Below are 16420 nucleotides of genomic sequence, written 5' to 3' on the forward strand. Positions count from 1 at the left end.
AATGTCCAGTCCCTAGTTAATAAAGTTGACAAAATCAGGGCAAGTGTTGCTTTACAAAGAGATATCCGGGATTGTAACATACTCTGTTTCAAGGAAACATGGCTAGCTGGGGACATGCTGTCAGAGTCAGTACAGCCAACAGGATTTTCAGTGCATCGCACCGACAGGAATAAACATCTCTCAGGTAAGAAGAAGGATGGAAGTGTATATTTAACAACTCATGGTGTAATTGTAACAACATACAGGAACTCAAGTTCTTTTGTTCACCTGACCAAGAATTCCTCACAATCAAATACCAACCGTATTATCTCCCAAGAGAACTCTCCTCGGTTATCGTCACAGCCATGTATATCCCCCCGCAAGCGGATAGCAAGACGGCCATCAAGGAACTTCACTGGACTTTATGCAAACTGGAAACCATATATCCTGAGGCTGCATTTATTGTAGCTGGGGATTTTAACAACGCTAATTTAAGAACAAGGCTACCTAAATTCTATCAGCATATCGATTGCAGTACACGAGCGAGTAACACGCCATTGCTACTCTAACATTCGTGATGCATACAAGGCCCTCCCCCGCCCTCCTTTTGGCAAATCTGACCATGACTCCATCTTGTTGCTCCTCTCCTATAGGCAGAAACTAATTCAGGAAGCGCCCGTGCTTAGGTCTATCCAACACCGGTCTGACAAATCAGATTCTGTGCTTCAAGACTGCTTCGATCACGTGGACTGGGAAATGTTCTGGGAAGCCTCAGAGAACAACATTGACAAATATGCTGACGCGTTGAGTGAGTTTATAAGGAAGTGTATAGGAGATATTGTACCCACTGTAACTATTAAAACCTTCCCTAACAAGAAACCGTGGATTGAGGGCAGCATTCGCGCAAAACTGAAAGCACATACCACCGCATTTAATCATTGCATTGCAACTGGAAATATGGCCGAATACAAACAGTGTAGGGTTAGGGTGGTGATATAATGTAGGGTTAGGGTGGTGATATATCACGTAGGGTTAGGGTGCTGATATATAATGTAGGGTTAGGGTGGTGATATATCACGTAGGGTTAGGGTGGTGATATATAATGTAGGGTTAGGGTGGTGATATATAATGTAGGGTTAGGGTGGTGATATAATGTAGAGTTAGGGTGGTGATATATCATGTAGGGTAGGGTGGTGATATATGATGTAGGGTTAGGGTGGTGATATATCACATAGGGTTAGGGTGGTGATATATAATGTAGAGTGGTGATATATAATGTAGAGTTAGGGTGGTGATATCATGTAGGGTGGTGATATATCATGTAGGGTTAGGGTGGTGATATCATGTAGGGTGGTGATATATCATGTAGGGTTAGGGTGGTGATATATCATGTAGGGTTAGGGTGGTGATATATCATGTAGGGTTAGGGTGGTGATATATCATGTAGGGTAGGGTGGTGATATATCATGTAGGGTAGGGTGGTGATATGTAACGTAGGGTTAGGGTGGTGATATATAATATAGGTGTAGGGTGGTGCTATATCATGTAGGGGTAGGGTGGTGATATATCATGTAGGGTTAGGGTGGTGATATATCATGTAGGATGGTGATATATCATGTAGGGTTAGGGTGGTGATATATAATGTAGAGTGGTGATATATAATGTAGGGTTAGGGTGGTGATATCATGTAGGGTGGTGATATATAATGTAGGTGTAGGGTGGTGATATACATGTAGGGTTAGGGTGGTGATATATCATGTAGGGTTAGGGTGGTGATATACATGTAGGGTAGGGTGGTGATATATAATGTAGAGTGGTGATATATAATGTAGGGTTAGGGTGGTGATATCATGTAGGGTGGTGATATATAATGTAGGTGTAGGGTGGTGATATACATGTAGGGTTAGGGTGGTGATATACATGTAGGGTTAGGGTGGTGATATATCATGTAGGGTAGAGTGGTGATATGTAATGTAGGGTTAGGGTGGTGATATAATGTAGGGTTAGGGAGGTGATATATCATGTAGGATTAGGGTGGTGATATAATGTAGGGTGGTGATATATCATGTAGGGTTAGGGTGGTGATATATCATGTAGGGGTAGGGTGGTGATATATCATGTAGGGGTAGGGTGGTGATATAATGTAGGGGTAGGGTGGTGATATAATGTAGGGGTAGGGTGGTGATATATCATGTAGGGTTAGGGTGGTGATATAATGTAGGGTGGTGATATAATGTAGGATTAGGGTGGTGATATATCATGTAGGGTAGGGTGGTGTATATCATGTAGGGTTAGGGTGGTGTATATCATGTAGGGTTAGGGTGGTGATATATAATATAGAGTGGTGATATATAATGTAGGGTTAGGGTGGTGTATATCATGTAGGGGTAGGGTGGTGATATATCATGTAGGGTTAGGGTGATATATAATGTAGGGGTAGGGTGGTGTATATCATGTAGGGTTAAGGTGGTTATATATCATGTAGGGTTAGGGCCGTGATACAGCTGAAGTCGGAAGTTTACATTCACTTAGTTTGGAGTCATTAAAACTCATTTTTCAACCACTCCACAAATTTCTTGTTTACAAAGTATAGTTTTGGCAAGTCAGTTAGGACATCTACTTTGTGCATGACACAAGTCATTTCCCAACAATTGCTTACAGACTGATTATTTCACTTATAATTCACTGTATCACAATTCCAGTGGGTCAGAAGTTTACATACACTAAGTTGACTGCGTCTTTAAACAGCTTGGAAAATTCCAGAAAATTATGACATGGCTTTAGAAGCTTCTGATAGGCTAATTGACATCATTTGAGTCAATTGGAGGTGTACCTGTGGATGTATTTCAAGGCCTACCTTCAAACTCAGTGCCTCTTTGCTTGACATCATGGGGAAATCAAAAGAAATCAGTCAAGACCTCATAAAAAAATGTGTAGACCTCCACAAGTCAGGTTCATCCTTGGGAGCAATTTCCAAACGCCTGAAGGTACAACGTTCATCTGAACAAACAACAGTACGCAAGAATGAACACCATGGGACCACACAGCCGTCAAGTATGAACACCATGGGACCACACAGCCGTCAAGTATGAACACCATGGGACCACACAGCCGTCAAGTATGAACACCATGGGACCACACAGCCGTCAAGTATGAACACCATGGGACCACACAGCCGTCAAGTATAAACACTGTTAGGTTTCGTTTCTTATGTCCTTGTAAGTCATTCGTTCATTTGTGAAATTAGCATTATGACAATATCTTTCATTAAATCATTCAAAAACCTTTATTAATGCAATTGCAGGCAGAAGTTGACAATCAGGAACATAGCACGCATGTTTCCGAGTAATTTCTGCATCAAACAAAAGGTCTCAAGTTGTTTTATTAAACCGAAGTCCAGCCTTAGTGATGTCACTGACTACGTCGTTACCTTTTTACTCCTGAGACCAAAACCCTGCCTACCAAGCTATGTAAACAATGACTTTTAGTGTTATCTAAAACTTAGCAGTAAATATCCCCTGCAGAGTTCTGTCTCAGTCACACATTCTCAGAGGGGCCTTTTTATGAGAGAGAGAGAGAGAGAGAGAGAGAGAGAGAGAGAGAGAGAGAGAGAGAGAGAGAGAGAGAGAGAGAGAGAGAGAGAGAGAGAGAGAGAGAGAGAGAGAGAGAGAGAGAGAGAGAGAGAGAGAGAGAGAGAGAGAGAGAGAGAGAGAGAGAGAGAGAGAGAGAGAGAGAGAGAGAGAGAGAGAGAGAGAGAGAGAGAGAGAGAGAGAGAGAGAGAGAGAGAGAGAGAGAGAGAGAGAGAGAGAGAGAGGAATTGTGGAATACTAAACCTCTACAATGAATCTATATTGTTAATCTGTAGTCTAGGACCCTATAAATGTAAGGAGGGAGGGGTCTTATAACCCCTCCCCTTCTATTACTATAACATAAGCAAAATCAATTATTCTAATACATCAAACATTTGTACAGCCCTTTTCATGACCCCTAGGTGAACCCGACAACACCATGGGACCACGCAGCCGTCATACCGCTCAGGAAGGAGACGCGTCTCCTATAGATGAACGTACTTTGGTTCAAAAAGTGCAAATCAATCCCAGAACAACAGCAAAGAACCTTGTGAAGATGCTGGAAGAAACGGGTACAAAAGTATCTATTTCTATTACAAATTTGCCTAAAACTCGTCTGGCCATCCTCTTTCAGCTCGAGAAAGTGGATTTTAATTGGCGCGTGCGTTTAACATAAAGCCTCATGGCTCTCATTGATTAAACAACACATTGTAGTAACACTGCTAAAGGCAATTTAACAATATGTCAATCAAGAGGTTGCTCTGGAGACATTAGTTTTCTGTATGTGACCTTTACTTCCTGAAGTGCACTGGAGTGTTGTTTTTGCTTCTCGAAAGGCTTGATTATCAGTGAGCATTCTAAAAGTGATCTATGCCGTTTTAAAAGTAGTTATAATAGACTGCACTACCTGTCACCCCCTCCTAACCTGCTCAACTCTGATCACTACTTCCTCTCTCTTTCAGTGTGCGTTGTGTGTCATGTCGACTGCGTGGGGCCGCCTCACTTCCTGCACAGGAAGGGACGCAGAGGGCAGGCTGGTGAGCACTTCCTCTCTCATCTGCTTCTGGGTCCATCACCATTCACGAAACTCCCGGTCCAGAAGTTAACACTCAGAATCAGTCTGACAAGAACAAGCACAGTACTAAGGAAGATACTAAGGCAAACGCATGGACCCAGACTGCCATTAGCAACAGACTGCCATTAGCGACAGACTGCCATTAGCGACAGACTGCCATTAGCGACAGACTGCCATTAGCGACAGACTGCCATTAGCGACAGACTGACGAGAAACGCGGAGACAATGACAAGTCGAAAGAAATTGTCAAACTAGAGCATGATGTGTTGATTTTAGTCTTGTGTGTGTGTGAGGAGTTGAAATGACCACATTTCAGGAACAGTTTTCCACCCAAAAAAGATGAGATCATCTCTAAATAATAATTGCTCCACATAATCAAAACGGATTCGGTAGATTAACAAAGTCCACTCCTAGAGTATAGTTACCAGCCTTTGCATCAGCATATATTTAAAGGATCAATTAACACAAATATAATATATTTTTTATTGCCCTCAATCCCTCAAAACAAAAAATAAACAACATTTAGAATAGATTCATATCATGAGAAAGAAAATATTAGAAAATACAGAAATTAATTTTGTCCAAGAAGAAAAAAATCTTACAAAACAAAATGTGTATACATGTGAATTGAACATTTTACCCCACATCATATTATGAAATTAAAGACATTCGAGAAATAAACAGGCCAAGCCACTTTCATTACAGGTGTCCATCACCATTCACGAAATAACCTGCTAGGGCTTTTTCTTGCTTGAAAACACATTCTTCCATTCTATTGTTAGTAGGACATTTTGGAACTTCTTTTTCACCACTGGCATTTGAGTTCCAGCAGAGGGCACCACCACATCATCTGACCTTACATGCCTCAAGACCTCCCGTGTAACTCTAAACTCTTTTATTTTCGCCTGGGAATCAGAGTGACTTCTTCCCCTGTGAATGGGAGTGGGTGTAGAGGGCACAGCGCCTACTGTAGCCCCTTGTACAACCCTTCCATGTTCATTAAACATGACATTTTTGTCATTCAGCAGACGCTCTTATCCAGAGTCACTGCACAGTTTGTGCATCTATCTTAAGATCGCTATGAATGATCAAAGCTAGTAAGAAAAGAGTAGTGGTAGTGTCAACAAGGGTGTTAAAGATACTGAAGAGGTGGCTTTTCAGATGTTTTCGGAAAATGGGCTGTGACTCAGCTGTCCTGATTTTTAAGGAGAACTGGAAGCTTGTTCCACCATTTGGGTGCCAGGACAGAGAATAGCTTTGCCTGGGATGAACAGGAGCCAGGCTCACCCTGGTATTTTGCTGTGTTGGGAAAGCTACTCAGATAAGATAGTTTAGCAAGCTACCAATTACCTCACACTGGAAGAAGTTAAGAAAAATGGTTTACTTAAAGTTATTTTGAAAAAGGAGTTCACTACATCCAAACTACTTTGTGAAAAAGTATCATATCTAAATCTGAAATGTCAGACTACAAATTGCAAGAGATCACTTTGGGGTCATATATTAACAGAATGTGTAATTTAGCCTAAACACAAAAATGATGTTTCAAGTGAGAAACAGGTTGGTCTGATGCCAAAAAATGGAAATGATGGCCTACTTCACTCATTTTATTTTAGCCAAAAATGTAGTGTGTAGTTCCAGTAGTTAGCTACACCGCTACACAGCTAAAATGTAGTGTGTAGTTCCAGTAGTTAGCTACACCGCTACATGGCTAAAACGTAGTGTGTAGTTCCAGTAGTTAGCTACCCCGCTACGTGGCTAAAATGTAGTGTAGTTCCAGTAGTTAGCTACACCGCTACACGGCTAAAACGTAGTGTGTAGTTCCAGTAGTTAGCTACACCGCTACATGGCTAAAACGTACTGTAGTGTGTACAGTAGTTTGAGTGGTTGGCTACACCACTACATGGCTAAAACGTAATATGTAGTTCCAGTAGTTAGCTACACTGCTACATGACAACAAGTAATGAACTACTGCAAACACTATCTAGATTTGAATTTAGCTCCACTACCACCAAGCTACTGCAAAATGTAGTTAATTTACTAGTAATCTGGTGCAGTAGCAGACACAGGGTCAGGTACTGGGCCAGGAGCACCATGGGCACTCCTGTCCAGTACCCTCCCTGTTAGCCAAGCTGGTAGCAGGTCTATGGGTTTTCCCAGGAGCCTCTGCTTCATCTCATAACTTTCCTTGGAAGGTCCTACAAGGCGGAGGAGATCTCCAACCTGATTGACGAGGACAGTGGGATAAATTATATTATACTTCTGAACCAGTTCATGAATTCTAACCTGTCGGTCGCGATCAAGTGTCCATAGTGGGATTTCTTGAGTTCGTAGTCTTAAATGAAGCTTGGTGAGAAAAACTTGCAGCTTTTTCATAACCCTCTCTGGACTCTTCCCTTTAAGGAAAACATAGCGGAGGTCTGAACTTTCAGCTGGCTTGACATCCATTTGAGTTGTGTGGCCTACAAGAATGGAATCAATGTCCTTTTTCCTGACGCACAGGGCATAACGGAGCACATCTGCGTCTGTTATGAAGAAGACCTCACTGCAAGATGGGGTCTGGGAGATGGGTTCCACTGGCTTGGGGGATGGGTTCCTCATATGGGTCAAGTTGTCCCCAACATACCCCGTTGCTTGTGGGCTGGGAAATGGGTTGCAGCGGATTGAGGATTTGGAAATGGCCCCAGAGGCATGGCTATTGAGACTGGATGGGGAAGGGCTGCTGTGGCGCAGGGTGTTTGTGTCCTGGGGTAAGACCTGCTGCAGTTGGGCCTTCACTGCACTGAACTTCTGGAAGGAGCCCTGAATGGGTAGCTGATCATGGGGAATCTCGTTCACAGGCTGGAGCACCTCCTCGCTGTCAATGGAGAACATGCTCACATCCAGATTGGCCTTGACTGGCATGTCCACCTGCGACACACACATACACACACACACATAAATAAAACAAAGAGAAAAATATAATTCCTCTGCAACCCTCATTGGTCTTGGAATGACCTGCAAACGACTTGAACACTGGAGGAAAATGTTGTTGACCACTAATTGTTTTTAATGTAAAGTATTGTATATACATGCTGACTACTTTGTCCTGACCTCTTGCCAGCTCAACTCGAAAAATAGTAATCTAACTTCAAGGGTTTATTCCCTGGTAAATTAAAGGTTCAATAAAAGGCAATTGTAACCATACTTTTTAAGAGGACATGGATTGCAATATGATGGGTCTTTTAACTACCTCAGGCCTGTCAGCTTTCCTGATTTTAAGAGGAAAGTGTTGTCCATCCACTTCTAAGACATGGGTCTCCTGCAAAACACGAGCAGCCACTGCAACAGAGAGGAAGTAGGTTGTTAGATGAATGACATGGTTTTTCCACAAATGTATCCATATATTCAGTAGCAAATAGTACATTATCACAAATTAATATTAGGCTATGTGTACCTAAAATAGATATCTGTAGTTTTATCCATTTGATAAGCCTACCTTCTGGTTCCTCAAATATGACAAAGGCCTGTCCTGGGCTGTAGGCTGGAAACTGTACTCTCTTCACCTCTCCTCCCCCGTTTCCTGGTCGTTGGAAGTGTATTGTGAGCTTGTCAACCATTCTAACAGAGGCAAGGATATCGTCGGGGACGCCAAGAACCTCCACGGGTGTTCCCTCCATGACGATACTGGGGAAAGGACATGGAGGTGAGCAATGACCACAGGCGACACCACCTCAGGTTGTAGTTTAAAAATAAGACTGCTATCAGACTGCTGTAACCTGATTGGCTGAATGTGATATGCAACATCCGGGACTAGTATTAGCTAATCCAGCATGGAGGTGGAAAATGGTGTTTCGTAAAGAAAGTTGGCATATTTTCCATGTTTTTTTCCCCCACCTTCTAGACATTAAATCGAGTTAAGGAGGAAATGGATGGCTTTGCAGCCTGAATGCAAAATGTTTTATGTACCATCCGGTCCACAGGGGATATGTAGTAGTCCTCCCTGTAGCTCAGTTGGTAGAGCATGGTGTTTGCAACACCAGGGTTGTGGGTTCGATTCCCACGGGGGGCCAGCACAGGAAAAAAAATGTATGAAATTGTATGAAATGTATGCCTTCACTACTGTAAGTCGCTCTGTATAAGAGCGTCTGCTAAATGACTAAAATGTAATGTAAAAAATGTAGGGCCATTTTAGAGGTCTGGAAAAAAATGAAAGATATTGTGTGTACCAAGTGTGCACCAGGAAGAGACCATTGTTTGGCTAAGCAGTGTTTCTGTAGCACTCACGTGATCGCAGAGTTTGTAAAATGGCCACCTGGTTTGAAGCAAATAATCATTCTGCCAGGTAGGCATAGGCTACTTTTTAATTAACATTCATTTGAGGTTTTTGGGAAAGCCTTTCCGTTTCTAACAGAAGGTTATCATTAGAATCATCGCTAACGGATGTGCAAAGTGTAGACAAGTGTGCAAATACACACAGACTGTGGCATTCTTGTGCCGTTTCAGAAAGTTCCATGAAAATACAAATCACTGATGTATTTTCTTAATGTCTTACGACTCACTTTGCAAATTAATGCATTTTTCCAATAAGTCCAATTGTTTTTGTTGATTTCCTACAAAGTTATTTTAAAAAAAATATTGTTGAATTCTATTTTAATGTCTAGATTACATGATTCTGTCCACAATGTGGATTTTATAGGGCCCTAGATACGAGTGTATAGCCGGCTGCATAAGTTCCATTTGGACGGTAAGATGAAACGACTCAATATCGCCATCTGTCGGCCTCTCACGGAGTTGAGAGCAGACTAGAGGTTTTTTTATATTAACCTCTGACTCCTTTGCGTCGCTATGCGTCAATAACTAGTGATGGACACGAGTCATTCTGAAGCGTTGAGGTTTTTCAGCCAATTGTGTCAAATAGGTTCATTACTCAAGGCTTTGATCAACACAGTGTACACTAGTGGCACCTGCTGGTCAAAAGAATTTAGAGCAGCCATATTATACACACACACACACACTACATGACCAAAAGTATGTGGACACCTGCTCGTCAAACATCTCATTCCAAAATCATGGGCATTAACATGGAGTTGGTCCCCCCTTTGCTGCAATAACAGCCTCCTCTCTTCTGGGAAGGCTTTCCACTAGATGTTGGAGCATTGCTGCGGGGACTTGCTTCTATTCAGTCACGAGCATTAGTGAGGATCAGGCACTGATGTTGGGCGATTAGGCCTGGTTTGCAGTCGGCCTTCCAATTCATCCCAAAGGTGTTCGATGTGGTTGAGGTCAGGGCTCTGTGCAGGGAAGTCAACTTATTCCACACCAATCTTAACAAACCATTTCTGTATGGACCTCGCTTTGTGCACGTGGGCATTGTTATACTGAAACAGGAAAGGGGCTTCCCTAAACTGTTGCCACAAAGTTGGAAGCACAGAATCGTCTAAAATATAATTTTATGCTGTGGCATTAAGATTTCCCTTCACTGGAAATAAGAGGCCTAGTCCGAACCATGAAAAACAGGCCCAGACCATTATTCCTCCTTCACCAAACTTTACAGTTGGCGCTAAGCACTTAGGGCAGGTAGCGTTTTCCTGGTATCCGCCAAACCCAGATTCATCTGTCGGACTGCCAGATGGTGAAGCGTGATTCATCATTCAAGAGAACGAGTTTCCACTGCTCCAGAGTCCAAAGTCATCGAGCTTTACACCGCTCCAGTTGATGCTTGGCATTGCACATGGTGATCTTAGGCTTGGGTGTAGCTGCTCGGCCATGGAAACCCATTTCATGAAGCTCCTGACGAACAGTTATTGTGCTGACGTTGCTTCCAAAGGCAGTTTGGAACTCGGTAGTGACTGTTGCCAACGAGGACAGACAATTTTTACGCTCTATATGCATCAGCACTCGGCGGTCCCGTTCTGTGAGCTTGTGTGGCCTACCACTTCGCGTCTGAGCCGTTGTTGCTCCTAGATGTTTCCACTTCACAATAACAGCACTTACAGTTGAGCGGGGCAGCTCTAGCAAGGCAGACATTTGACAAACTGACTTGTTGGAAAGGTGGCATCCTATGACGGTGCCACGTTGAAAGTCACTGAGCTCTTCAGTAAGGCCATTCTTCTGTCAATGTTTGTCTATGGAGATTGCATGGTGGTGTCCTCAATTTTATACACGTCAGCTACGGGTGTGGCTTAAATAGCTAAAACCACTCATTTGAAGGGGTGTCCACATACCTTTGTTTGTGTATATATATATATACACACATACACATATATATATATATATATATATACACACACACACACACACACACACACACACACACTTTGGACTCAAACATTGCTCATCCTAATATTTCTATATTTGTTAATACCATTATTTTACTTTTAGATTTGTGTATATTGTTAGATATTACTGCACTGTTGGAGCTAAGAACACAAGCATTTTGCTACACCCGCAATAACATCTGCTAAACATCTGTATGCGACCAATAACATTTGATTTGAGTGGTAGAGGAAGATGGTTACAGGGTGAGGGATACTGAGAGGATTCCTGTGAGTAGGCAGAGACCAAGAGAGTGATGGGAAGAATATGTGCTTCAGTAAGGTGGGCTTTTTAGCATTCATAGCCATGGTTGTCAATTATACTGCAGAAATGGATCAGAAGTCATAGAAAATAGAAGTTTAGATCGGGTTAAATAGTGGAAGGGGTGGGTTTTTTTGTTGTTGTTGTGAGGGCTATTAGTTGGCAGGGCAATTTTCCCTTTTCCCCAATGTTGTATTACCGTATCAAGAATTGAATGTCGGTAAGTCGTGAATGGCATCACACACCAGTACAGTAGGTGGCGGTGTACACAACTAAAAGTTGGATGCGATCTGCCAACCAAATCCTGAAGAAGTACAGTCGGTGGTTATATTTGATTGATTAACGTTTTATTAAAATGTATGGATTTCAGAAAACAAAGAACGGCACGCAAAAACATACAGTAGGCACACGGTAAGGGTTTTAGAATGTAAATATATATATATATATATATATATATATATATATATATATATATATATATGTATATGTATATGTATATGTAGCAGAGTGATGTTGTTCCCCTAGATTATGCACCAAGTTGCACACAAGGACAGTTCAAGTTGGCCAGGGCAAGAGGGGATGTTAATAAGTTAATAACAATAATAATAATTCAATGTGTTTTCTTTATTTTATTACAGCTGCATAGTTAATGTTATTTTTCGGTGTCCAAACATTTTTTTTGATATCTATATTGTAAAAACACCTAATTGTAAAAGTTTTGTATATTTTGGTTTGGTCCATCGCGGGTTATCCGTACTTACTGAACCTCTTATTGTTCTCTTTTGCCGGACCTTCAGCTAGCAAGGTGCCGAGAGCTGTGACTGCACCGAGGGCTACACCGAGGGATAACATATTGTGTGTTGTCTCTTCGTGTGTTCTGGTCGAATAAAAATGATTCAACCATCACAATTCCAGTTGTGGCAGTGTCCTAAATAAAAGTACACAACGCAGAACGAACCACGCTACATATATATATATAGACACATAGCAACTCGAAAGATCATACAAAACTCTAGTCTGTGGTACTTGGCAATGTAACGTGAAGAACTGGAATGTAACTGAAAAATTCAATTGTCAGCACGTAATGTTACTGCATTAAATGAACTGTATGGATCTGAGTTACCTACGTTCTCTCAATCAATGTGATTTGTTTATGTTTGGCAATATTGTAATCCGATTCCCAATTTCCCTCTCCCGTTTTTCACTAAGAAAACACTGAAAATATACTTTTGAGGTAAGTTATTATGCATTAACAGCAAACATGTTTTTATTTTCCTTCCGAAAATTGGTCATTTGAACCAAACTTACCTATATCGGGTTGTCGGTTTGTTGAAAATACGGTCGTCACCACTGAGGTATGGTGGTACATTGCATTTTGAGAAAACCGAAAGTGAAAAGTTGTCAGCGTCCCGCAGCGTTCAAGTGCTAATCAGAACTAGGAAACTCGTACATTTCCGCCGGCTCGTGTATAACTATAACCAGTTAGCAACTCGGACATTTCAGAGTGAACGCGGCAAAGTCTATGGCGATGCTGCTGACAACCTTCCACTTTCGATTCTCTCGAAATGCACAGGGACGACCGTTACCTCCTCCTTCTTCCTCTATTTCTTTAAGTTATATTGACGAATGGCAACCAACGGACAGGTGCTTACACCGCCACCTACTGCACTGGAGTGTGAGGCCAGTCACACCCTATCTATACCAATATATTCTCTAAACTAACCCTGAATTTCTAATCAAATGTAATCTCACTACTAACCTCACTACTCCCATCACCCACACCCAAAATACCACCCACTCCCCATTCCCCTCCAACGTCTCTGACCCTGTCAAACGACCTCTCCCTTTCTACATCATACGTTTCACAAAATAATAATAAATGTTCACCGTTTCCTCTAGCATGCATCCGTTACACATTCCAGTACCATGTTTCCCTATCAAATTTGAAGAGGAATACAATCCCGTATGCCCTAATATCATCCTACACAGCATAACCTCTTCCCTTCTGTTCCCATTATATGACACTATCTACCGTACAGATTTCCTTGTACTATAAACATGCCTGCCCTTACTAATTTCATCCCATTATCTGGCAGAAATCTAACCCATTTTTCCGAATCAATGTTTTATTTTACCCTCTGAACAACTGCACCTGTAAATCCACAATATTATTTGTCTCTGCTCTTTGTGTTTTATTAGATCTACTACATCATGCCCATAAACTCCTGTATGACCAGAATCCAATAGAACTGAATACCATTTCCTTGTTACCCTAACAACAGCATCATTATGTCTACCCATAAATCCTCACATTCGGATTTTCCAGATCGTAAACAACACAGTCCCAACATATTACTACTCTTCTTGGTTACAACTCCTCTATCCATTGCAAGCCAACAATTATGGCAACCATTCCTGTTGAATATACAGATACATAATTTGTTAGTCTCTTGCATAGATTAACATCAAACTCAGGAATAAATTCACCTGCTCCTGTCTTCCCATTCATGGCATCCTTTGAACCATCTGTATACACTGCAAGACGAGAATAAAACTGATTACTAATATATATATATATATATTGATCCACTATTGTTCCTATATTATCTTCTTCACACCACTGTTTATTTTCTTCCATCAGGCTCAGATCAACATGTTGGGTAAAATGCCATTTTATCTCTGTTCTTTTTTTAGTCAGGTCGGGAAATAAATATCATTTACGGTCCCATTCTGATTTGCTTCTAACAGTACCAAACATTAGAACAGGTCATGGTAGAAATAGTTTTAGTTACTCAGCTCCGTGGTCCTGGAATTCTCTCCTGAACATTTTACAATTTGATGATCTACTTTCGTTGGTGGAGTTTAAACACTTGATCGATGTAAATATCATAGAGTGTAGCTGTTTTTAGTCAAGACTTTCGTGTTTTTAATGTAAAATGTTTCGGTTGTATTGTATGTGTGTTTATAGTTTTGTTTAATGTTGTGTTTAATGTTGTGTTAGTGTATGTAATTGTTGTACTGTATGTGTGTTTATAGTTGTGTTTAATGTTGTGTTAGTGTATGTAATTGTTGTACTGTATGTGTGTTTATAGCTGTGTTTAATGTTGTGTTAATGTATGTAAGTTGTTTTGTCTGAAACGTTGTTCCCTCTGCTGCTATTGGACCAGGTCTCTCTTGGAAAAGAGACGTTATCTCAATGAGAAAAAACCTGTAAATAAAGGTCACGATGTGGTCTTGTATAAAATTAAAGGATATCAAACTCAACCGTTTATCTTTCCAGTGATGAAGACATGGATGTCTCATGTTATTGTCTCATGGTATGTTTTAATTCTGTAATGTATTGATCATTGTCTCATGGTATGTTTTAATTCTGTAATGTATTGATCATTGTCTCATGGTATGTTTTAATTCTGTAATGTATTGATCATTGTCTCATGGTATGTTTTAATTCTGTAATGTATTGATCATTGTCTCATGGTATGTTTTAATTCTGTAATGTATTGATCATTGTCTCATGGTATGTTTTAATTCTGTAATGTATTGATCATTGTCTCATGGTATGTTTTAATTCTGTAATGTATTGATCATTGTCTCATGGTATGTTTTAATTCTGTAATGTATTGATCATTGTCTCATGGTATGTTTTAATTCTGTAATGTATTGATCATTGTCTCATGGTATGTTTTAATTCTGTAATGTATTGATCATTGCTGCCTCCAGGTCTCCCTTGAAAAAGAGACTCTGGGTCTCAATGGGCTTTTCCTGGTGAAATAAAAATGTGTACAAAAAAAGATTTGGGGGTTTGCAAAATAGGTCAACTTCGAGCACCTTTATCTCTTGAGTGTTTTGTCATTCAGGTCCACAGTCACTTTCTGAGCAATTCTATCATTAAAATCAAGAGGTGCTGTCAAAAAGAGATCGAATTTACCATAAACACATGCAATATGGAAATATGTCACATATTATTCTGTGATCATTTGTGATTTGAATCTTGAGTTGATATATTTTGATAAAGCTAGCACAACTTCTTACCTATCCTTATGCAGTGGCTGCCAGTGTCTTACCTATCCTTTTGCAGTGGCTGCCAGTGTCTTACCTATCATTTTGCAGTGGCTGCCAGTGTCTTACCTATCCTTTGGCAGTGGCTGCCAGTGTCTTACCTATCCTTTTGCAGTGGCTGCCAGTGTCTTACCTATCCTTTTGGAGTGGCTGCCAGTGTCTTACCTATCCTTTTGGAGTGGCTGCCAGTGTCTTACCTATCCTTTTGGAGTGGCTGCCAGTGTCTTACCTATCCTTTTGCAGTGGCTGCCAGTGTCTTACCTATCCTTTTGGAGTGGCTGCCAGTGTCTTACCTATCCTTTTAGAGTGGCTGCCAGTGTCTTACCTATCCTTTTGCAGTGGCTGCCAGTGTCTTACCTATCCTTTTGCAGTGGCTGCCAGTGTCTTACCTATCCTTTTGGAGTGGCTGCCAGTGTCTTACCTATCCTTTTGCAGTGGCTGCCAGTGTCTTACCTATCCTTTTGCAGTGGCTGCCAGTGTCTTACCTATCATTTTGCAGTGGCTGCCAGTGTCTTACCTATCCTTTGGCAGTGGCTGCCAGTGTCTTACCTATCCTTTTGCAGTGGCTGCCAGTGTCTTACCTATCCTTTTGGAGTGGCTGCCAGTGTCTTACCTATCCTTTTGGAGTGGCTGCCAGTGTCTTACCTATCCTTTTGGAGTGGCTGCCAGTGTCTTACCTATCATTTTGCAGTGGCTGCCAGTGTCTTACCTATCCTTTGGCAGTGGCTGCCAGTGTCTTACCTATCCTTTGGCAGTGGCTGCCAGTGTCTTACCTATCCTTTTGGAGTGGCTGCCAGTGTCTTACCTATCCTTTTGCAGTGGCTGCCAGTGTCTTACCTATCCTTTTGCAGTGGCTGCCAGTGTCTTACCTATCCTTTTGCAGTGGCTGCCAGTGTCTTGGAAGTGGAGGGACACCGCTTTCCTCTTGTCAGACAGTCGAGAGCGGACAGGCCTGAGGTCGTGAGAAGAAGCCCCTTCCTATTCTATTATTATATGCATGTCCTCTACAAGTGTGGTTCTGTTCAAGGGTAAAGAACATCGTTGATGTGGGCCTGTTCCCCAATGAGAGGGAGGTGCAGTGGATCCTAGACAACCATGGCTTTGAGGTGGATGACTACCAGCTTCCCCATGGTCAGCTGCTTGTTCAGGGCTCCTTCCTAAAGCTCGGAGTAGTAAAGGCCTA

General features: G+C 41.5%; 1 protein-coding gene across 1 annotated transcript; it reads right to left on the minus strand.

Annotated features, from left to right (window-relative positions):
* Window positions 1-5047: 5047 nt before the first annotated feature.
* LOC115174100 (RNA-binding protein 43) lies at window positions 5048-12701 on the minus strand. The gene is made up of 4 exons (XM_029732774.1): window positions 12487-12701; window positions 8099-8286; window positions 7853-7941; window positions 5048-7530 (listed from the first exon to the last, which is right to left on the minus strand). Exons 2-4 carry the CDS (start codon window positions 8277-8279, stop codon window positions 6661-6663), a joined length of 1140 nt encoding a protein of 379 aa, XP_029588634.1. The 5' UTR covers window positions 8280-8286; window positions 12487-12701; the 3' UTR covers window positions 5048-6660.
* Window positions 12702-16420: the final 3719 nt, after the last annotated feature.

Source organism: Salmo trutta, chromosome 34 (assembly GCF_901001165.1).
Source record: "Salmo trutta chromosome 34, fSalTru1.1, whole genome shotgun sequence".
Classification (NCBI taxonomy): Eukaryota; Metazoa; Chordata; class Actinopteri; order Salmoniformes; family Salmonidae; genus Salmo; species Salmo trutta.